The sequence below is a fragment of the Ranitomeya imitator genome, chromosome 2, assembly GCF_032444005.1.
Source record: "Ranitomeya imitator isolate aRanImi1 chromosome 2, aRanImi1.pri, whole genome shotgun sequence".
In the NCBI taxonomy this organism is placed as follows: Eukaryota; Metazoa; Chordata; class Amphibia; order Anura; family Dendrobatidae; genus Ranitomeya; species Ranitomeya imitator.
Genome location: NC_091283.1, coordinates 308096707 through 308119514, shown reverse-complemented (window position 1 = coordinate 308119514; position 22808 = coordinate 308096707). Strand labels below are relative to the sequence as shown.

The window sequence follows — 22808 nt, the reverse complement described above, 5'->3', positions numbered from 1 at the left end:
GTGAGTCAGTGTTACCTATACACTGACACTATACACTGTATACTATATAGAGGTCCTGTGTATAATGTCACCAGTGATCTCTGTATTACCTCTACACAGACACTGCATACTAAGTACAGATCTCCTGTGAATACTGGCACTTATGGTGATAGTATTGTGGTTTTTTTTTTATTACTGATCAGTATTGTAGTATTCAGTCACTATGTGGTGGTAATATGTGGTCTGGAAATGGTGCGGTGGTATTTGTCCCTTGTATGTAGTATTATTCGGTCACTATGTGGCCTGGTCATGGTGTGGTGGTATTAAGTCACAGGTGTGGCATGTGGGGGTGACACCATTAGGCCCAGTTTAAGTTCTACAAAACAGGAAAACCATTTTTGGTAACCTTTGTGTGTATTGAGCTGGGGGCGGGGGATGGAGGGGGGGGGGGGCGCGCCAAACTCGGGAACAGCCCCGGGCGGCAAAAGCTCCAGCTACGCCTCTGGGGAGGGGGGCATTCAGCCGAACTCTGTCACACCTTCTTACATGTCATGTTTGCTTTTCACAGCAGCAAGTGGTTAAACTGCCAGGGATTTTGTTGAAGCCTCATCTGTGCCATCCCTGCGGTGCACATCTATGTTCTGGTGCACAAAAAAGATTAATTTCTTTTTAATAAATGTTTAACATGTTAAAAATTATAAAATGTGCCTTCTGCTTTTTTATGTTTTTTTCTTTTTACAAGAATTGTTGGAGCCAATTTTCTTTAGAAACATTTCAATATCTGTTTTTTTCTGGTGTTTTTCTTCTAATATAGTAAAGCCTAAGGCCAGAAATAAACCCCATAAATCACCGTACATGGAGACTTTGGGATCAGATCATTTCTGTCCGCGTTGATTGTCGAAACAAAAAAGCTTTTCTAAAAGCCTCAAACTTCTGTGTGTGAATCCGACCTGAGATCTAACGTGATAGAAGATTACAGTGCGGGGAAGATGGGAAACCTTCATATAGACGGCCGGTGGTGATGGAGTCAGTGATGGACTCTGGCCAAATATGTTTCTAGAGCCGTAGTAGAAGATGAAGATGTCGTCCTCATCATGAAGTAGTTATTTCTCCTGTCGCGTGTAATGAATATCTCCTGCAGTATTGCTAATGCCGATTCCAGTGTCGGTAAATGAGACGAGAATTAGCGTTATGGAAGATGAGTCTATGAGAAACGTATTCAGCTGCCGACTCCGAGGAGGAAACTGCTTGTTGTCTGTGGCCTAAATATATAGGTTTTATTAGTAGATGTAAAGAAGAAAACTAAATACTGTAAAATAATAAATCTCATATGTTTCCCTTATTATCTCCAGTAATTGTATTATTACACAGGATTCTTATGATGTTACACCGGCTCATCTTCTTCTCATTCAGGTCTCTACAATATTGGATCCTGTCAGTGAAGATCTTCTACAAAAGAAAATTTTCCTGATTTACCCATCAAAGATGGAAATGGACAAAGAAAAGATGGCGGAGAGGATATTACACCTCACCCTAGAGATCGTCTTTCGGCTTACTGGAGAGGTGAGAGATTCTGATGACGTCACATTACATCATTCTTATCTATGGCAATAACAGATGGACAGAACTGGAGAGGTGAGGACTCTCGAAATGTCTGTAGTGAGATTTATTAATGTGTCTCTCCATTACCAGGATTACACAGTGGTGAAGAAGACCTCTAGTGATCGCTGTCAGGACCCTATGTTTGAGGGATGGGGAAGACCCCTGAGCCCAATCACGGGACCTCCACCTCACCCCCTGATCCATGAGGACATCAATGACCAGAAGATCCTAGAACTCGGCTACAAGATGATTGAGCTGCTGACTGGAGAGGTGACACTGCTGGGACATTATACAGTAACACTATGAAGGGATCATGGGGATGACTGTATCATTGTATGTGTCAGGTTCCTATAAGGTGTCAGGATGTCGCTGTCTATTTCTCCATGGAGGAGTGGGAGTATTTAGAAGGACACAAAGATCTGTACAAGAACGTCATAATGGAGGTTCCCCAGTACCTCACATCACCAGGTAATAGACAGGACTAAATACATACAGCCTATAATTATCTGTATGTAAAGAATGAATTCAGTCCCTGTATGTGTTTCCTCCAGATCTATCCAGTAAGATGACAACACCAGAGAGATGTCCCCGTCCTCTTCTTCCACCACAATACTGCAGGCAAGAAGATCCCAATGTTCCTCAGGATCATCAGGTAGATGGAGAGAAGTTGTCAGGAGATCTCCCCTATGATGTGTAGACGGCTGTGAAGGTCTTGTGCTCAGTCTTGTTTTATCCACCAATATTATATGTTTTATACTTGTGTAATGAGAACGGTGGAGATGGCAGGATTAGAGCTGATCATAGATGTTACTTCTCCATCTGTCTGTGACTTTTACAATATTTGTTTCAGGGTGAAGATCTGACCCATATTAATACTACAGATACATATGTGAGAGATGATGAGTGGTGTAAAGAGGAGATTCCTACATATGACTACCCAGGTGAGTAGTAACCACTAAATGTAGAGAAGTCACACATTCTTCTCAGTCACCGGCTGTGGCTGCTTTATCGGTGGTGTAGTCCGGCCATATTTCCATGATCACCATTTTGCCTCTAGACCACAACATTCTCCTCCACCCAAAACTGTTCAAATGACTTTGGTCATTGAAAGCCCTTTTCTATAGAACTTACAACCTGGAGGATCCACCTACCCCCTGGTAGTAGTATGAGGGTGATACCTTAAAGCAAGATCTATATGATTGCTTGTACCTGACCCACTATAGGCCGAGTGCGCGCTGTAGGGATTGTTGTTGTGAATTCTGTGGCAGAGCTCCCTCCTGTGGTCACAAGTGGTACTTCGGCTGATTCTCTCTGTGAGCTTCCATTGGTGGAGGAAAGTGGTACTGCGGCTTCTGAGTTTCCTTCCTCAGGTGATGTGGTGAAGTCGTTAGGTGCTGCTCTATTTAACTCCACCTAGTGCTTTGATCCTGGCCTCCAGTCAAAATTCTAGTATTGGATCTGTTTCCTCCTGGATCGTTCCTGTGGCCTGCTGCTCTGCATAGCTAAGTTCCTCTTTGCTATTTTGTTTGCTGTTTTTTTCTTTCCAGCTTGTCTATTTGTTTTTTCCTGCTTGCTGGAAGCTCTGGGACGCAGAGGGTGTACCTCCGTGCCGTTAGTTCGGTACGGAGGGTCTTTTTGCCCCCTTTGAGTGGTTTTTGTAGGGTTTTGTGTTGACCGCAAAGTTACCTTTCCTAACCTCGCTCTGTTCAGAAAGTCGGGCCTCACTTTGCTAAATCTATTTCATCTCTACGTTTGTCTTTTCATCTAAACTCACAGTCATTATATGTGGGGGCTGCCTTTTCCTTTGGGGTATTTCTCTGAGGCAAGGTAGGCTTATTTTCTATCTTCAGGCTAGCTAGTTTCTCAGGCTGTGCCGAGTTGCATAGGGAGCGTTAGGCGCAATCCACGGCTGCCTCTAGTGTGGTTGGAGAGGATTAGGGATTGCGGTCAGCAGAGTTCCCACGTCTCAGAGCTCGTTCAATGTTTTTGGGTTATTGTCAGGTCACTGTATGTGCTCTGACCTTTATGTCCATTGTGGTACTGAATTACCTTATCATAACAGTACTGGAGGCCAAAAGTACTAATGATTCTCAATAGAGGGAAAAAAGAAGTTCTGAGACCATTTTTTTTCTCTGCACTGTGTTTTGCCTTTTTTTTCCCCTAGACATTTGGGTGGTTCAGGACACAGGTGTAGCGATGGACATTAAAGGCCTGTCTTCATGTGTGGATCAGCTCACGGCAAGAGTACAAAATATTCAAGACTTTGTGGTTCAGAATTCTATGTTAGAACCGAGAATTCCTATTCCTGATTTGTTTTTTGGAGATAGAACTAAATTTCTGAGTTTCAAAAATAATTGTAAACTATTTCTAGCTTTGAAACCTCGCTCCTCTGGTGACCCAGTTCAGCAAGTTAGGATCATTATTTCTTTTTTACGTGGCGACCCTCAGGACTGGGCATTTTCTCTTGCGTCAGGAGATCCTGCATTAAGTAATATCGATGCGTTTTTCCTGGCTCTCGGATTGCTGTACGATGAACCTAATTCAGTGGATCAGGCAGAGAAAAATTTGCTGGCTCTGTGCCAGGGTCAGGATGAGATAGAGGTATATTGTCAGAAATTTAGAAAGTGGTCCGTACTCACTCAATGGAATGAAGGTGCGCTCGCAGCTATTTTCAGAAAGGGTCTCTCTGAAGCCCTTAAGGATGTCATGGTGGGATTTCCTATGCCTGCTGGTCTGAATGAGTCTATGTCTTTGGCCATTCAGATCGGTCGACGCTTGCGTGAGCATAAATCTGTGCACCATTTGGCGGTATTACCTGAGCTTAAACCTAAGCCTATGCAGTGCGATAGGACTTTGACCAGAGTTGAACGGCAAGAACACAGACGTCTGAATGGGCTGTGTTTCTACTGTGGTGATTCCACTCATGCTATCTCTGATTGTCCTAAGCGCACTAAGCGGTTCGCTAGGTCTGCCACCATTGGTACGGTACAGTCAAAATTTCTTCTGTCCGTTACCTTGATCTGCTCTTTGTCATCGTATTCTGTCATGGCATTTGTGGATTCAGGCGCTGCCCTGAATTTGATGGACTTGGAGTATGCTAGGCGTTGTGGTTTTTTCTTGGAGCCCTTGCAGTGTCCTATTCCATTGAGAGGAATTGATGCTACGCCTTTGGCCAAGAATAAGCCTCAGTACTGGACCCAGCTGACCATGTGCATGGCTCCTGCACATCAGGAGGTTATTCGCTTTCTGGTGTTGCATAATCTGCATGATGTGGTCGTGTTGGGGTTGCCATGGCTACAAGTCCATAATCCAGTATTAGATTGGAAATCCATGTCTGTGTCCAGCTGGGGTTGTCAGGGGGTACATGGTGATGTCCCATTTCTGACTATTTTGTCATCCACCCCTTCTGAGGTTCCAGAGTTCTTGTCTGATTACCGGGATGTATTTGATGAGCCCAAGTCCGATACCCTACCTCCGCATAGGGATTGTGATTGTGCTATCGATTTGATTCCTGGTAGTAAATTCCCAAAAGGTCGACTGTTTAATTTATCTGTGCCTGAGCACGCCGCTATGCGGAGTTATGTGAAGGAGTCCTTGGAGAAGGGGCATATTCGCCCGTCGTCGTCGCCATTGGGAGCAGGGTTCTTTTTTGTAGCCAAGAAGGATGGTTCGCTGAGACCTTGTATAGATTACCGCCTTCTAAATAAGATCACGGTTAAATTTCAGTACCCCTTGCCGTTGTTATCTGATTTGTTTGCTCGGATTAAGGGGGCTAGTTGGTTCACCAAGATAGATCTTCGTGGTGCGTATAATCTTGTGCGTATTAAGCGAGGCGATGAATGGAAAACTGCATTTAATACACCCGAGGGCCATTTTGAGTATCTAGTAATGCCATTCGGACTTGCCAATGCTCCATCAGTGTTTCAGTCCTTTATGCATGACATCTTCCGAGAGTACCTGGATAAATTCCTGATTGTGTACTTGGATGACATTTTGATCTTCTCGGATGATTGGGAGTCTCATGTGAAGCAGGTCAGAACGGTGTTTCAGGTCCTGCGTGCTAATTCTTTGTTTGTGAAGGGATCAAAGTGTCTCTTTGGTGTTCAGAAGGTTTCATTTTTGGGGTTCATCTTTTCCCCTTCTACTATCGAGATGGACCCTGTTAAGGTCCAAGCCATCCATGATTGGACTCAGCCGACATCTCTGAAAAGTCTGCAAAAGTTCCTGGGCTTTGCTAATTTTTATCGTCGCTTTATCTGCAATTTTTCTAGCATTGCTAAACCATTGACCGATTTGACCAAGAAGGGTGCTGATGTGGTCAATTGGTCTTCTGCTGCTGTGGAAGCTTTTCAAGAGTTGAAGCGTCGTTTTTCTTGTGCCCCTGTGTTGTGTCAACCAGATGTTTTGTTTCCATTCCAGGTCGAGGTTGATGCTTCTGAGATTGGAGCAGGGGCTGTTTTGTCGCAGAGAAGTTCTGATTGCTCGGTGATGAAACCATGCGCCTTCTTTTCCAGGAAGTTTTCGCCTGCTGAGCGAAATTATGATGTGGGCAATCGAGAGTTGCTGGCCATGAAGTGAGCATTCGAGGAGTGGCGTCATTGGCTGGAAGGAGCTAAGCATCGCGTGGTGGTCTTGACTGATCATAAGAACTTGACTTATCTCGAGTCTGCCAAGCGGTTGAATCCTAGACAGGCTCGTTGGTCGCTGTTTTTTGCCCGTTTTGACTTTGTGATTTCGTACCTTCCGGGCTCTAAAAATGTGAAGGCGGATGCTCTGTCTAGGAGTTTTGTGCCCGACTCTCCGGGTTTATCTGAGCCGGTGGGTATCCTCAAAGAGGGAGTAGTTGTGTCTGCCATCTCCCCTGATTTGCGGCGGGTGCTGCAAAAATTTCAGGCTAATAAACCTGATCGTTGCCCAGCGGAGAAACTGTTTGTCCCTGATAGGTGGACGAATAAAGTTATCTCTGAGGTTCATTGTTCGGTGTTGGCTGGTCATCCTGGAATCTTTGGTACCAGAGAGTTAGTGGCTAGATCCTTTTGGTGGCCATCTCTGTCGCGGGATGTGCGTTCTTTTGTGCAGTCCTGTGGGATTTGTGCTCGGGCTAAGCCCTGCTGTTCTCGTGCCAGTGGGTTGCTTTTGCCCTTGCCGGTCCCGAAGAGGCCTTGGACACATCTATGGATTTTATTTCAGATCTTCCCGTCTCTCAAAAGATGTCAGTCATTTGGGTGGTCTGTGATCGCTTCTCTAAGATGGTCCATTTGGTACCCTTGTCTAAATTACCTTCCTCCTCTGATTTGGTGCCATTGTTCTTCCAGCATGTGGTTCGTTTACATGGCATTCCGGAGAATATCGTTTCTGACAGAGGTTCCCAGTTTGTTTCGAGGTTTTGGCGAGCCTTTTGTGGTAGGATGGGCATTGACTTGTCTTTTTCCTCGGCTTTCCATCCTCAGACTAATGGCCAGACCGAACGATCCAATCAGACCTTGGAAACATATCTGAGATGCTTTGTTTCTGCTGATCAGGATGACTGGGTGTCTTTTTTGCCTTTGGCTGAGTTCGCCCTTAATAATCGGGCCAGCTCGGCTACCTTGGTTTCGCCGTTTTTCTGCAACTCTGGGTTCCATCCTCGTTTCTCTTCAGGGCAGGTTGAGTCTTCGGACTGTCCTGGTGTGGATACTGTGGTGGACAGGTTGCAGCAGATTTGGACTCATGTAGTGGACAATTTGACCTTGTCCCAGGAGAAGGCTCAACGTTTCGCTAATCGCAGACGCTGTGTGGGTCCCCAACTTCGTGTTGGGGATTTGGTTTGGTTATCTTCTCGTCATATTCCTATGAAGGTTTCCTCTCCTAAGTTTAAACCTCGTTTCATTGGTCCGTATAGGATTTCTGAGGTTCTTAATCCTGTGTCTTTTCGTCTGACCCTTCCAGATTCTTTTTCCATACATAACGTATTCCATAGGTCATTGTTGCGGAGATACGTGGCACCTATGGTTCCATCTGTTGATCCTCCTGCCCTGGTTTTGGTGGAGGGGGAGTTGGAGTATATTGTGGAGAAGATTTTGGATTCTCGTGTTTCAAGACGGAAACTCCAGTATCTGGTTAAGTGGAAGGGTTATGCTCAGGAAGATAATTCCTGGGTCTTTGCCTCTGATGTCCATGCTCCCGATCTTGTTCGTGCCTTTCATATGGCTCATCCTGGTCGTCCTGGGGGCTCTGGTGAGGGTTCGGTGACCCCTCCTCAAGGGGGGGGTACTGTTGTGAATTCTGTGGCAGAGCTCCCTCCTGTGGTCACAAGTGGTACTTCGGCTGATTCTCTCTGTGAGCTTCCGTTGGTGGAGGAAAGTGGTACTGCGGCTTCTGAGTTTCCTTCCTCAGGTGATGTGGTGAAGTCATTAGGTGCTGCTCTATTTAACTCCACCTAGTGCTTTGATCCTGGCCTCCAGTCAATGTTCTAGTATTGGATCTGTTTCCTCCTGGATCGTTCCTGTGGCCTGCTGCTCTGCATAGCTAAGTTCCTCTTTGCTATTTTGTTTGCTGTTTTTTTCTTTCCAGCTTGTCTATTTGTTTTTTCCTGCTTGCTGGAAGCTCTGGGACGCAGAGGGTGTACCTCCGTGCCGTTAGTTCGGTACGGAGGGTCTTTTTGCCCCCTTTGCGTGGTTTTTGTAGGGTTTTGTGTTGACCGCAAAGCTACCTTTCCTACCCTCGCTCTGTTCAGAAAGTCGGGCCTCACTTTGCTAAATCTATTTCATCTCTACGTTTGTCTTTTCATCTAAACTCACAGTCATTATATGTGGGGGCTGCCTTTTCCTTTGGGGTATTTCTCTGAGGCAAGGTAGGCTTATTTTCTATCTTCAGGCTAGCTAGTTTCTCAGGCTGTGCCGAGTTGCATAGGGAGCGTTAGGCGCAATCCACGGCTGCCTCTAGTGTGGTTGGAGAGGATTAGGGATTGCGGTCAGCAGAGTTCCAACGTCTCAGAGCTCGTTCAATGTTTTTGGGTTATTGTCAGGTCACTGTATGTGCTCTGACCTCTATGTCCATTGTGGTACTGAATTACCTTATCATAACAGATTGTACTCGCTCAGGTGCGGCGGATGACACTCTGGAGGCACGTTTCATTAAAAGTTCACAGGTTTATTGCTCCATAAACCACATAGCAACAGGAACAACAGGTAAACAGTCTTACTTCAGACAGTTGAATCCTCAATGTCCATATTAGAGCTCCGCTCTCTCTCAGACCTGTAGGCATACAGGCTGTGCTATGTCCAGCACGTAGGCTCTCTAGCCTAAATATGGTCTCTGTGTGCTGTTCAGGACGTCTGTCCCCACATGGAACCGTCCAACACACAGGCCACTCTGCAGTGTCCAGCCAGGACACATGCAAGTCTGTCCACTCTTGCAGACTCCCAAACACACTCACCACATGGGCTACACACACCTCTTTACAGAAGTGTAACCACACCCAGATACCTGTCACATGGCCAGTCAGGTGAGTGTGACATCACCACAGGTCCCTCAACACAAAACCATCTTAGGTATTCAAACACGCCTCTTAGGGTGGGTTTGTAGGTGACTGAACCCACCCATCTCTCCAATCACCTGGAAGCCTTCCCAATGTAAACAAATCCCTCAGCAGTAGATCTGCTTGAGCAAAACATACCCAGGCTTCCATCACAGGGCCACCCACCTCTGCGATACATACCGTCCATTAATCACATGACCTTTAGCCACGCTACAGCGCTTAAAGAGTCACACCGAACACAGAGTTAGATGTATACTCCTTTCCCAGCAAAGGCTTGCACACAACTGAAGTTTATTCTCCAGACATAGAGACAGGAAATGGGTGTCACACAATCTTCTGAGTAGCCAGTGTCAGTCTATGATAGGTCCATTTCAACTCCACTTTCATATATGGTATCCAGTATCTTATTGTCACGCCGTAAGCGGCGATAAAGGGGCAGGACGGCGTACTGGAACCCGCACCTGTCCCTACCACTTTAATGGGGCCCTGGCTTTCCCTTATCTCGGGGGTACCTATGATGGTTAGGAGGCCCGAGCCGCCAGCGTATCCCTGTCTCCTGTGCAGGCCCTATGAGTGGCCCCCTCTCCCCCCAAAGGAGGTGGACTGCACCAGTGTAATAATACAACAAATAACAGGGTATACAGACAAGGTAACTAAAAGTCTCAAACTCATAAAATGCTCACACAACCACAGAGGAAACACAGAGAAGGGAAGAGATGGAATAAACTAGGAAGGAAAACAGGTTTAACATGTAACGAAAACAGCAGACACCAATCTATGTAAATAAACCTCAAACACCAACACTACGCTCCTTCAACCTCCAAGCCAGGCAGTAGAACTGATCACTGACAATAGCTGAAGTCAGGACTGGGTCTATATAGAGGATCAGATTACAAAATCCACTTCAGCTGAGAGAGACCCAGCTCTCAGCAACTCAGCAATAAGGTTAACTCCTGCACTGCCGGCACAAAGCAGCCAGGTCAGAATACAGGTGAAGAGCTTCTGTTCACTGTGTGTGAATGAGGCCCAGAGCGCTGCGGTTCTCTGGAACCTCTCTGTCGCGGTAGCCCCGTGACACTTAGCTTCTGCATTCCAAGGATTCCTTCCAGGGCGTTGTCTGAAGACACTGACGCCATCTTGGTACACCTTATCTGAACTGACATATTTAAGGTTTAATAATTGATTTCATTAGCCATTCTCTCCTTCACATTAGAAGATGCTGACCGCTACCTGCCCAGATCTGTAAACTATAAAGCCAAATGACAGCATACGTAGAATGTGCTGACAAGTTAGAAAATCACTTGAAGAAAAATATTATGATGGTCCTGTAAGAGAAAATGGAGGGTAATGATGCTGTTGGCTTCCTAGAACCCTGAGATATTATCGAATGAATCTACCTTCTCTCCCTTCTGTGCTGCTGAATGTGCTCATATGGTCCCTACAAGACCAGGTCCAGTCTTTCTGGCCAAACTTCTCTTTTATGATCCACAAGATTAAATGTGGAGTGAGGGCAAGTGTGAATTTCTGTACAATAACAGAGTTTCCCTTTATCCTGACTTTTCAATTTGTATTAACACCAACTAACTTAAAGGATTATGATAAACTACATAAAAAACATTACACCTGTGCCTTGATATATCTCTAAGCTGTGCGTGGCTGATGGCTGTAATATACATTTATTCCCACCTGCAGGAGATGTGTTGGCATGGCTCGAGCTCTGGTTTCATGGATTCACTCCACATCATAAATTACCGTATATACTCGAGTATAAGCCGACCCGAGTATAAGCCGACCCCCCTAATTTTGCCACAAAAAACTGGGAAAACTTATTGACTCGAGTATAAGCCTAGGGTAGAAAATGCAGCAGCTACCGGTGAATTTCAAAAATAAAAATAGATGCTCCATACCGTTCATTATTGCCCCATAGATGCTCCATATACAACTGTGCTATATAGAATGCTCTGCACCGTTGATTATGGCCCCATAGATGCTCCTTATAATGCTGTGCCATATATAATGCTCTGCACCTTTGATTATGGCCCCATAAATGCTCCTTATAATGTTGTGCCATATATGCTCTGCACCTTTGATTATGGCCCCATAGATGCTCCTTATAATGTTGTGCCATATATGCTCTGCACCGTTCATTATGGCCCCATAAATGCTCCTTAGAATGCTGTGCCCCATATATGCTCTGCACCTTTGATTATGGCCCCATAGGTGCTCCTTAGAATGCTGTGCTATATATGCTCTGCACCTTTGATTATGGCCCCATAGGTGCTCCTTATAATGCTGTGCCCCATATATGCTCTGCACCTTTGATTATGGCCCCATAGGTGCTCCTTAGAATGCTGTGCCCCATATATGCTCTGCACCTTTGATTATGGCCCCATAGGTGCTCCTTAGAATGCTGTGCCCCATATATGCTCTGCACCTTTATGGCCCCATAGGTGCTCCTTAGAATGCTGTGCCCCATATATGCTCTGCACCTTTGATTATGGCCCCATAGGTGCTCCTTAGAATGCTGCCCCATATATGCTCTGCACCTTTCATTATGGCCCCATAGGTGCTCCTTAGAATGCTGCTGGTGCTGCCATAAAAAAAAAAATCACATACTCACCTCTCTTGCTCAGGACGCCGGCGCTTTCAATAATTACCTGCTCCTCGTGCGGCTCCGTCTCCAGCACTGACGCTCAGCAGAGGGCGCGCACTGACTACGTCACAGTGCCCTCTAACCTGAGCGTCACTGCTAGAGGACGCTGCAGACGGAGCCGCACCGGAGCGAGGAGCAGGTAATTATAGCGCTGCGCTCCCCATACCTGCTGCGGCGCGGTCCCTGCAGTCCCTGGCTTCTCCGGCGCTGCAGCTTCTTCCTGTAATTGAGCGGTCACATGGCACCGATCATTTACAGCAATGAATATGCGGCTCCTCCCCTATGGGGGTGGAGCCGCCTATTCATTTCTGTAATGAGCGGTGCCATGTGACCGCTCAGTACAGGAAGAATCTGCAGCGCCGGAGAAGCCAGGGACTGCAGGGACCGCGCCGCAGCAGGTAAGTATGATTACACGGGCCCCGCTCTCCCTCCCCTGCTGACACCCGGGTATATGACTCGAGTATAAGCCGAGAGGGGGACTTTCAGCCCAAAAAAATGGGCTGAAAATCTCGGCTTATACTCGAGTATATACGGTACATTGTTTTTGATCCTAAGAAATTCAGATCACTGCGCAATCTCTCCTGAAATGGGAGCGATATTATTTTCTCTACTCTTCTGGTCAGGATTCATAGTAGCTCCAATGGTCCACTATAATTGAATGCAACTGTGGTTTACTGTTATGAAAGGCAATTCAGTACCACAATGGACATAGCGGTCAGAGCACATACAGTGATCTGACAATAACCCAAAATCATAGAACGAGCTCTGAGACGTGGGAACTCTGCAGACCGCAATCCCTAATCCTCTCCAAACAATACTAGAGGCAGCCGTGGATTGCGCCTAACTCTGCCTATGCAACTCGGCACAGCCTGAGAAACTAACTAGCCTGAAGATAGAAAATAAGCCTACCTTGCCTCAGAGAAATACCCCAAAGGAAAAGGCAGCCCCCCACATATAATGACTGTGAGTTAAGATGAAAAGACAAACGTAGAGATGAAATAGATTCAGCAAAGTGAGGCCCGACTTTCTTAACAGAGCGAGGATAGAAAAGGCAACTTTGCGGTCTACACAAAACCCTAAAGAAAACCATGCAAAGGGGCAAAAAGACCCTCCGCACCGAACTAACGGCACGGAGGTACACCCTTTGCGTCCCAGAGCTTCCAGCAACAAATTAGACAAGCTGGACAGAAAAAATAGCAAACAAATAGCAAAGAAGAACTTAGCTATGCAGAGCAGCAGGCCACAGGAATGATCCAGGGAAAAGCAAGTCCAACACTGGAACATTGACAGGAAGCCAGGATCAAAGGATTAGGTGGAGTTAAGTAGAGAAGCACCTAACGACCTCACCAGATCACCTGAGGGAGGAAACTCAGAAGCCGCAGTACCACTTCCCTCCACCAACAGAAGCTCACAGAGAGAATCAGCCGAAGTACCACTTGTGACCACAGGAGGGAGCTCTGCCACAGAATTCACAACAGTACCCCCCCCTTGAGGAGGGGTCACCGAACCCTCACCAGAGCCCCCAGGCCGACCAGGATGAGCCACATGAAAGGCACGAACAAGATCGGGAGCATGGACATCAGAGGCAAAAACCCAGGAATTATCTTCCTGAGCATAACCCTTCCATTTAACCAGATACTGGAGTTTCCGTCTAGAAACACGAGAATCCAAAATCTTCTCCACAATATACTCCAATTCCCCCTCCACCAAAACCGGGGCAGGAGGATCAACAGATGGAACCATAGGTGCCACGTATCTCCGCAACAATGACCTATGGAATACGTTATGTATGGAAAAAGAATCTGGAAGGGTCAGACGAAAAGACACAGGATTAAGAACCTCAGAAATCCTATACGGACCAATGAAACGAGGTTTAAACTTAGGAGAGGAAACCTTCATAGGAATATGACGAGAAGATAACCAAACCAGATCCCCAACACGAAGTCGGGGACCCACACGGCGTCTGCGATTAGCGAAACGTTGAGCCTTCTCCTGGGACAAGGTCAAATTGTCCACTACATGAGTCCAAATCTGCTGCAACCTGTCCACCACAGTATCCACACCAGGACAGTCCTAAGACTCAACCTGTCCTGAAGAGAAACGAGGATGGAACCCAGAATTGCAGAAAAATGGCGAAACCAAGGTAGCCGAGCTGGCCCGATTATTAAGGGCGAACTCAGCCAAAGGCAAAAAGGACACCCAGTCATCCTGATCGGCAGAAACAAAGCATCTCAGATATGTTTCCAAGGTCTGATTGGTTCGTTCGGTCTGGCCATTAGTCTGAGGATGGAAAGCCGAGGAAAAAGACAAGTCAATGCCCATCCTACCACAAAAGGCTCGCCAAAACCTTGAAACAAACTGGGAACCTCTGTCAGAAACGATATTCTCCATAATGCCATGTAAACAAACCACATGCTGGAAGAACAATGGCACCAAATCAGAGGAGGAAGGCAATTTAGACAAGGGTACCAGATGGACCATCTTAGAAAAGCGATCACAGACCACCCAAATGACTGACATCTTTTGAGAAACGGGAAGATCAGAAATAAAATCCATAGAGATATGTGTCCAAGGCCTCTTCGGGACCGGCAAGGGCAAAAGCAACCCACTGGCACGAGAACAGCAGGGCTTAGCCCGAGCACAAATCCCACAGGACTGCACAAAAGCACGCACATCCCGCGACAGAGACGGCCACCAAAAGGATCTAGCCACTAACTCTCTGGTACCAAAGATTCCAGGATGACCAGCCAACACCGAACAATGAACCTCAGAGATAACTTTATTGGTCCACCTATCAGGGACAAACAGTCTCTCCGCTGGACAACGATCAGGTTTATTAGCCTGAAATTTTTGCAGCACCCGCCGCAAATCAGGGGAGATGGCAGACACAATTACTCCTTCCTTGAGGATACCCGCCGGCTCAGACAAACCCGGAGAGTCGGGCACAAAACTCCTAGACAGAGCATCCGCCTTCACATTTTTAGAGCCCGGAAGGTACGAAATCACAAAGTCAAAACGGGCAAAAAACAGCGACCAACTAGCCTGTCTAGGATTCAACCGCTTAGCAGACTCAAGATAAGTCAAGTTCTTATGATCAGTCAATACCACCATGCGATGCTTAGCTCCTTCAAGCCAATGACGCCACTCCTCGAATGCCCACTTCATGGCCAGCAACTCTCGGTTGCCCACATCATAATTTCGCTCAGCAGGCGAAAACTTCCTGGAAAAAAAAGCGCATGGTTTCATCACTGAGCAATCAGAATCTCTCTGCGACAAAACAGCCCCTGCTCCAATCTCAGAAGCATCAACCTCGACCTGGAACGGAAGAGAAACATCTGGTTGACACAACACAGGGGCAGAAGAAAAATGACGCTTCAACTCTTGAAAAGCTTCCACAGCAGCAGAAGACCAATTGACCAAATCAGCACCCTTCTTGGTCAAATCGGTCAATGGTTTGGCAATACTAGAAAAATTGCAGATGAAGCGACGATAAAAATTAGCAAAGCCCAGGAACTTTTGCAGCCTTTTCAGAGATGTCGGCTGAGTCCAATCATGGATGGCTTGGACCTTAACAGGATCCATCTCAATAGTAGAAGGGGAAAAGATGAACCCCAAAAATGAAACCTTCTGCACACCAAAGAGACACTTTGATCCCTTCACAAACAAAGAATTAGCACGCAGGACCTGAAAAACTGTTCTGACCTGCTTCACATGAGACTCCCAATCATCCGAGAAGATCAAAATGTCATCCAAGTACACAATCAGGAATTTATCCAGGTACTCTCGGAAGATGTCATGCATAAAGGACTGAAACACTGATGGAGCATTGGCAAGTCCGAATGGCATCACTAGATACTCAAAATGACCCTCGGGCGTATTAAATGCAGTTTTCCATTCATCTCCTCGCCTGATTCGCACCAGATTATACGCACCACGAAGATCTATCTTGGTGAACCAACTAGCCCCCTTAATCCGAGCAAACAAATCAGATAACAATGGCAAGGGGTACTGAAATTTAACCGTGATCTTATTTAGAAGGCGGTAATCTATACAAGGTCTCAGCGAACCATCCTTCTTGGCTACAAAAAAGAACCCTGCTCCTAATGGTGACGATGACGGGCGAATATGCCCCTTCTCCAGGGATTCCTTCACATAACTGCGCATAGCGGCGTGCTCAGGCACGGATAAATTAAACAGTCGACCTTTTGGGAATTTACTACCAGGAATCAAATTGATAGCACAATCACAATCCCTATGCGGAGGTAGGGCATCGGACTTGGGCTCATCAAATACATCCCGGTAATCAGACAAGAACTCTGGAACCTCAGAAGGGGTGGATGACGAAATTGACAAAAATGGAACATCACCATGTACCCCCTGACAACCCCAGCTGGACACCGACATGGATTTCCAATCTAATACTGGATTATGGACTTGTAGCCATGGCAACCCCAACATGACCACATCATGCAGATTATGCAACACCAGAAAGCGAATAACCTCCTGATGTGCAGGAGCCATGCACATGGTCAGCTGGGTCCAGTATTGAGGCTTATTCTTGGCCAAAGGCGTGGCATCAATTCCTCTCAATGGATTAGGACACTGCAAGGGCTCTAAGAGAAACCCACAACGCTTAGCATACTCCAAGTCCATCAAATTCAGGGCAGCGCCTGAATCCACAAATGCCATGACAGAAAACGATGACAAAGAACAGATCAAGGTAACGGACAGAAGAAATTTTGACTGTACCGTACCAATGGTGGCAGACCTAGCGAACCGCTTAGTGCGCTTAGGACAATCAGAGATAGCATGAGTGGAATCACCACAGTAGAAACACAGCCCATTCAGACGTCTGTGTTCTTGCCGTTCAACTCTGGTCAAAGTCCTATCGCACTGCATAGGCTCAGGTTTAAGCTCAGGTAATACCGCCAAATGGTGCACAGATTTACGCTCACGCAAGCGTCGACCGATCTGAATGGCCAAAGACATGGACTCATTCAAACCAGCAGGCATAGGAAATCCCACCATGACATCCTTAAGGGCTTCCGAGAGACCCTTTCTGAACATAGCTGCCAGCGCAGATTCATTCCATTGAGTGAGCACGGACCACTTTCTAAATTTCTGACAATATACCTCTATCTCATCCTGACCCTGACAGAGAGCCAGCAAATTTTTCTCTGGCTGATCCACTGAATTAGGTTCATCGTACAGCAATCCGAGCGCCAGGAAAAACGCATTGATATTACTTAATGCAGGATCTCCTGGCGCAAGAGAAAATGCCCAGTCCTGAGGGTCGCCGCGCAAAAAAGAAATAACAATCAAAACCTGTTGAACTGGATCACCAGAGGAGCGAGGTTTCAAGGCCAGAAATAATTTACATTTATTTTTGAAACTCAGAAACTTAGTTCTATCTCCAAAAAACAAATCAGGAATAGGAATTCTTGGTTCTAACATAGATTTCTGATCAATAGTGTCTTGAATCTTTTGTACTCTTGCCGAGAGCTGATCGACAAATGAAGACAGACTTCTAATGTCCATCGCTACACCTGTGTACTGAGCCACCCAAATGTCTAGGGGAAAAAAAAGGCAAAACACAGTGCAAAGAAAAAAAAATGGTCTCAGAACTTCTTTTTTCCCTCTATTGAGAATCATTAGTACTTTGGGCTTCCTGTACTGTTATGAAAGGCAATTCAGTACCACAATTGACATAGCGGTCAGAGCACATACAGTGATCTGACAATAACCCAAAATCATAGAACGGGCTCTGAGACGTGGGAACTCTGCAGACCGCAATCCCTAATCCTCTCCAAACAACACTAGAGGCAGCCGTGGATTGCGCCTAACTCTGCCTATGCAACTCGGCACAGCCTGAGAAACTAACTAGCCTGAAGATAGAAAATAAGCCTACCTTGCCTCAGAGAAATACCCCAAAGGAAAAGGCAGCCCCCCACATATAATGACTGTGAGTTAAGATGAAAAGACAAACGTAGAGATGAAATAGATTCAGCAAAGTGAGGCCCGACTTTCTTAACAGAGCGAGGATAGAAAAGGCAACTTTGCGGTCTACACAAAACCCTAAAGAAAACCATGCAAAGGGGGCAAAAAGACCCTCCGTACCGAACTAACGGCACGGAGGTACACCCTTTGCGTCCCAGAGCTTCCAGCAACAAATTAGACAAGCTGGACAGAAAAAATAGCAAACAAATAGCAAAGAAGAACTTAGCTATGCAGAGCAGCAGGCCACAGGAATGATCCAGGGAAAAGCAAGTCCAACACTGGAACATTGACAGGAAGCCAGGATCAAAGCATTAGGTGGAGTTAAGTAGAGAAGCACCTAACGACCTCACCAGATCACCTGAGGGAGGAAACTCAGAAGCCGCAGTACCACTTCCCTCCACCAACAGAAGCTCACAGAGAGAATCAGCCGAAGTACCACTTGTGACCACAGGAGGGAGCTCTGCCACAGAATTCACAACAGTTTACTGTTGTTTAATCTGTGTTTGTAGTTTTCAGTTAATGAGATTCTCGTGCTCTGGGGCGGGGCTGTGGGGGGGCTTTATGTGGTGGGCGGGGCTGTGGGCAGGGCTTTATGTGGTACTCTGAAGTGGGGATGTGGGCGGGGCTTTATGTGGTGCTCTGATTACATATTCATCTCTATTGGCTTTTGATAGGTCGCTGATTCCTCACTGCCCCCATTTTTACATAATGCATATAATAGTGTTGATATTATTGTTGATAATGCCTATAATATTGTGGCTATTGAGAGGCTTAGATGGCGCCTGTCCAGTAGCATCTATCTCTTACTTATAGACTGCACAGGCGTGGCCGTCACCGGTGACATTTTGCAGGATGTCATTTTTTTTCTAAGCCTCCCAATAGTCACAATATTTTAGGCATTATCAACAATAATATTAATGCTATTATATGCATTATGTAAAAATGGGGGCAGGTCAGTGAGGGATCAACGACCTGTCATAAGCCAATACAGATGAATATGAGTCACCTGCCAGGGCCTTGGGGTACTCGGTACCATGTCCGGTACTTAAAGGGGGATGTCACTGTGGCGGAAACCCCGTCCGTGGCCCTGGGTGCCCATATTAAAGGTAACATCTCTAACCCCTTAATCCCATATGGCGTACTATCCCGTCGAGGTGACCTGGGACTTTATTCCCAGGGATGGGATAGTACGTCATATGCGATCAGCCGCGCTCACGGGCTGACTATCTGCTGACTATCACAGCAGACATCTGACACTATGTGCCAGGAGTGGTCACGGACCACTCCTGGCACATTAATCCCCGAAACACTGCGATCAAACATGATCGCAGCGTGTCGGGGGCATAGGGAAGCATAGCGCAGGGAGGGGGCTCCCAGCAGGCTTCCCTGAGACCCTCGGTACAAGGCGATGTGCTCACCTTGTACCAAGCATCTCCTCCCTGCAGGCCCCGGATCCAATATGGCCACGGGGCTCCTTCCGGGTCCTGCAGGGAGGTGGCTTGCAAGCGCCTGCTCAGTGCCCCAGCCTGTAAGTTGGAGCCCTGCTTGTCAGATTGCTGATCTGACACAGTGCTCTGCAAAGCGTCAGATCAGCGATCTGTCACTATACAGTGATGTCCCCCCTGGGACAATGTAAAAAAAATGTAAAAAAAATATTTAGATTTGTAAAAAATAAAATAAAAAAAATATTCCTAAATAAAGAAAAAAATATATATACTGTATATATTGCTCCCATAAATGCATTTTTTTATCTAAGTAATAAAAAAACAATAAAAGTACACATATTTAGTATCGCCGCGTCTGTAACACCCTGACCTATAAAACTGCCCCGCTAGTTACCCCTTCAGTGAACGCCATAAAAAAAAACGAGGCAAAAAACAACGCTTTATTATCATACCGCCGAACAAAAAGTGGAATGACACACGATCAAAAAGACAGATATAAATAACCATGGTACCGCTGAAAATGTCATCTTGTCCCGCAAAAAACGAGCCGCCATACAGCATCATCAGCGAAAAATTAAAAAGTTATAGTCCTCAGAATAAAGTGATGCGAAAATAATTGTTTTCTATAAAATAGTTTATATCGTATAAAAGCGCCAAAACATAAAAAAAAAAAAATGAGGTATCGCTGTAATCGTACTGACCCGAAGAATAAAACTGCTTTATCAAGTTCACCAAACCTGGAACGGTATAAACGCCCCCCTCCCCCCTCCACCCTTCCAAAAAAAAAAAAAAAAGAATTTCATGAATAGCTGGTTTTTGGTCATTCTGCCTCACAAAAATCGGAATTAAAAGCGATCAGAGTTTGGTTCCAAAATTGTGCTGATGTAAAGTAGACATATGGGAAATGTTACCTATTAAGTATTTTGTGTGACATATCTCTGTGATTTAAGGGCATGAAAATTCAAAGTTGGAAAATTGCGAAAATTTCAAAATTTTTGCCAGATTTCCATTTTTTTCACAAATAAACACAGGTAATATCAAATAAGTTTTACCACTATCATGAAGTACAATATGTCATGAGAAAACATTGTCAGAATCATCAGGATCCGTTGAAGCGTTCCAGAGTTATAACCTCATAAATGTACAGTGGTCAGAATTGTAAAAATTGGCCCGGTCATTAACGTGCAAACCACCCTTGGAGGTTAATCCAGGTTTAAATCTCCCCCTTCTGGCCTGGAGTGTGAACATGTTGTGTGCTTTGTGATTACCTGATAAAAGAGATCTTCCTTCACTTCCAAGCATGACATCACTCTCCCTGTGAGGAAAACAATGCCACTGTAACAACCAGGACCTTGGGGTGTTACAAATATGTAATCAGAGCACCACATAAAGCCCCTCCCACAGGCCACCCACAGCCCCACCCCAGAGCACGAGAATCTCATTAGCTGAAAAGTACAAATACAGATAAAACAACAACCACAAGATGGATTTTATCTACCAAGATATCAGTGTACTCAGTATAAGGCACGAACCTGACAGCGTCTGTAGGTTACTGAGCACAATTGACAGGTTCCCTTTAAGACATCTCAGCTCTGCACTATTATACACAGTTCACTTTAAATGTGTAATATTTCTCCTTGAAATTCATCTGACAGAAAATATTGGAGCTTACGATAGTTTAGATTGTGAAGTCACCGAGCCCCGTGCTCTAATTCAGGGCTGCCACTAGAAATTTCGGGGCCCCATACTGTCAACATTTTCGGGGCCCCCTTGAGACTCCGCCCAGGCTCCACTCCAGCCCCGCCTCCACGCTCCACCCCTCGAACTGTCCACAGTCCCACCGCTCTCTCTTGGAAAAACTCCACTTCTCACCTATCACACATTAACAGTTCCCATCACCAGATCACACATATAGCCGGCAGCTTTTGTTTTGGCCAAAAGATTTTTTATGCCGCCACCATAACACGGTAGACACTTTTGGCCGGGCCCTACTCTACTGTAGCCTATTAAATATTTGTTAAAATATGCAGTACAATTTAGGTATATTTTTATTTATTTTTCAATTTTTAAAATGACCAATAATATCACATACAAGGAACAAATACCGCAAAACCATGTCCAGACCACATATTACCACCACATAGTGACTGAATACTACAATACTGATCAGTAATAAAAAAAAAGCACCATACTATCACCATAAGTGCCATTATAAACAGGAGATCTGTACTTAGTATGCAGTGTCTGTGTACAGATAATACAGTGATCACTAGTGAAATTATACACAGGAGCTCTGTGTATAGTATACAGTGTATAGTGTCAGTGTATAGGTAACACTGACTCACCAGTGACGTCTCTAGGTGAAGTCCTTCATCTTTCATCCAGCACAGATCGCCATCATTTCATCCAGCCAGGGCTCGTCTCTACAGGAAATAACACAGTTATCTCGAGCTCCGCTTGTAGAATACATTACTTAATTTTTCACAACTTCTACATTACACCACATGAAGAAAAAGAGGCAACATAGTATCACTCTATACAGTAACAGGACTGCCCCCTCATTTAAAACGGTATACTCAAAAAATAAAATAAATACATCACTGCAGTAATAATATCCCTAAATTAGCCCCTATGGTAATAATAATACCCATCCTGGCCACCGTGTGTCTCATTCCTGGCGTCAGCCATATGTTCTCCCATCCTGCCCTCATGAGTATCCATTCTGCCCCATATGTTATCCCATCCTGCCCCATATGATCGCCCCATGTGATCTCTCCATCCGGCCCCATCTGTCTCCATCATATCCATCCTGCCCCATGATCCTGCATGATCTGTCTCCAATTCTGCCCCCAGTGTCTCCAATCATGCCCCATGTCTCCATTCTGCCCCCTATGTCTCCAACCATGCCCCCGTGTCTGCAATCCTGCCACTTGTCTCCAATTATGCCCCCTGTGTCTCCATTCTGCCCCATCTGTCTCCAATCCTCCCCATCTGTCTCCAGTCATGCCCCCATGTCTTTCATCCTGCCTCGTGTCTCCAATCATGTCCTGTATCTCCATTCTGCCCCGTGTCTCGCATTCTGCCCCAATGTCCAGCATTCTGCCCCTGAGTCGAGCATTCTGCCCCTGTCACTGTGTCCAGCATTCTGCCCCTGTCACTGTGTCCAGCATTCTGCCCCTGTCACTGTGTCCAGCATTCTGCCCCTGTCACTGTGTCCAGCATTCTGCCCCTGTCAGTGTCCAGCATTCTGCCCCTGTCACTGTGTCCAGCATTCTGCCCCTGTCAGTGTCCAGCATTCTGCCCCTGTCACTGTGTCCAGCATTCTGCCCCTGTCACTGTGTCCAGCATTCTGCCCCTGTCACTGTGTCCAGCATTCTGCCCCTGTCACTGTGTCCAGCATTCTGCCCCTGTCACTGTGTCCAGCATTCTGCCCCTGTCACTGTGTCCAGCATTCTGCCCCTGTCACTGTGTCCAGCATTCTGCCCCTGTCAGTGTCCAGCATTCTGCCCCTGTCACTGTGTCCAGCATTCTGCCCCTGTCAGTGTCCAGCATTCTGCCCCTGTCAGTGTCCAGCATTCTGCCCCTGTCACTGTGTCCAGCATTCTGCCCCTGT

The 22808-nt window shown here is 46.1% G+C and overlaps 1 protein-coding gene across 3 annotated transcripts in view; it reads left to right on the top strand.

Annotated features, from left to right (window-relative positions):
- LOC138663373 (oocyte zinc finger protein XlCOF8.4-like) overlaps positions 1–22808 on the top strand; it is a 101633-nt gene that overhangs the window by 35556 nt on the left and 43269 nt on the right. For all 3 annotated transcript variants that reach the window (XM_069749553.1, XM_069749552.1, XM_069749551.1), the window contains exons 2-6: positions 1393–1542; positions 1672–1851; positions 1926–2049; positions 2133–2233; positions 2432–2522. In XM_069749553.1, coding sequence (XP_069605654.1) covers positions 1393–1542; positions 1672–1851; positions 1926–2049; positions 2133–2233; positions 2432–2522 — 646 coding nt within the window. The remainder of the gene's footprint in view (positions 1–1392; positions 1543–1671; positions 1852–1925; positions 2050–2132; positions 2234–2431; positions 2523–22808) is intronic.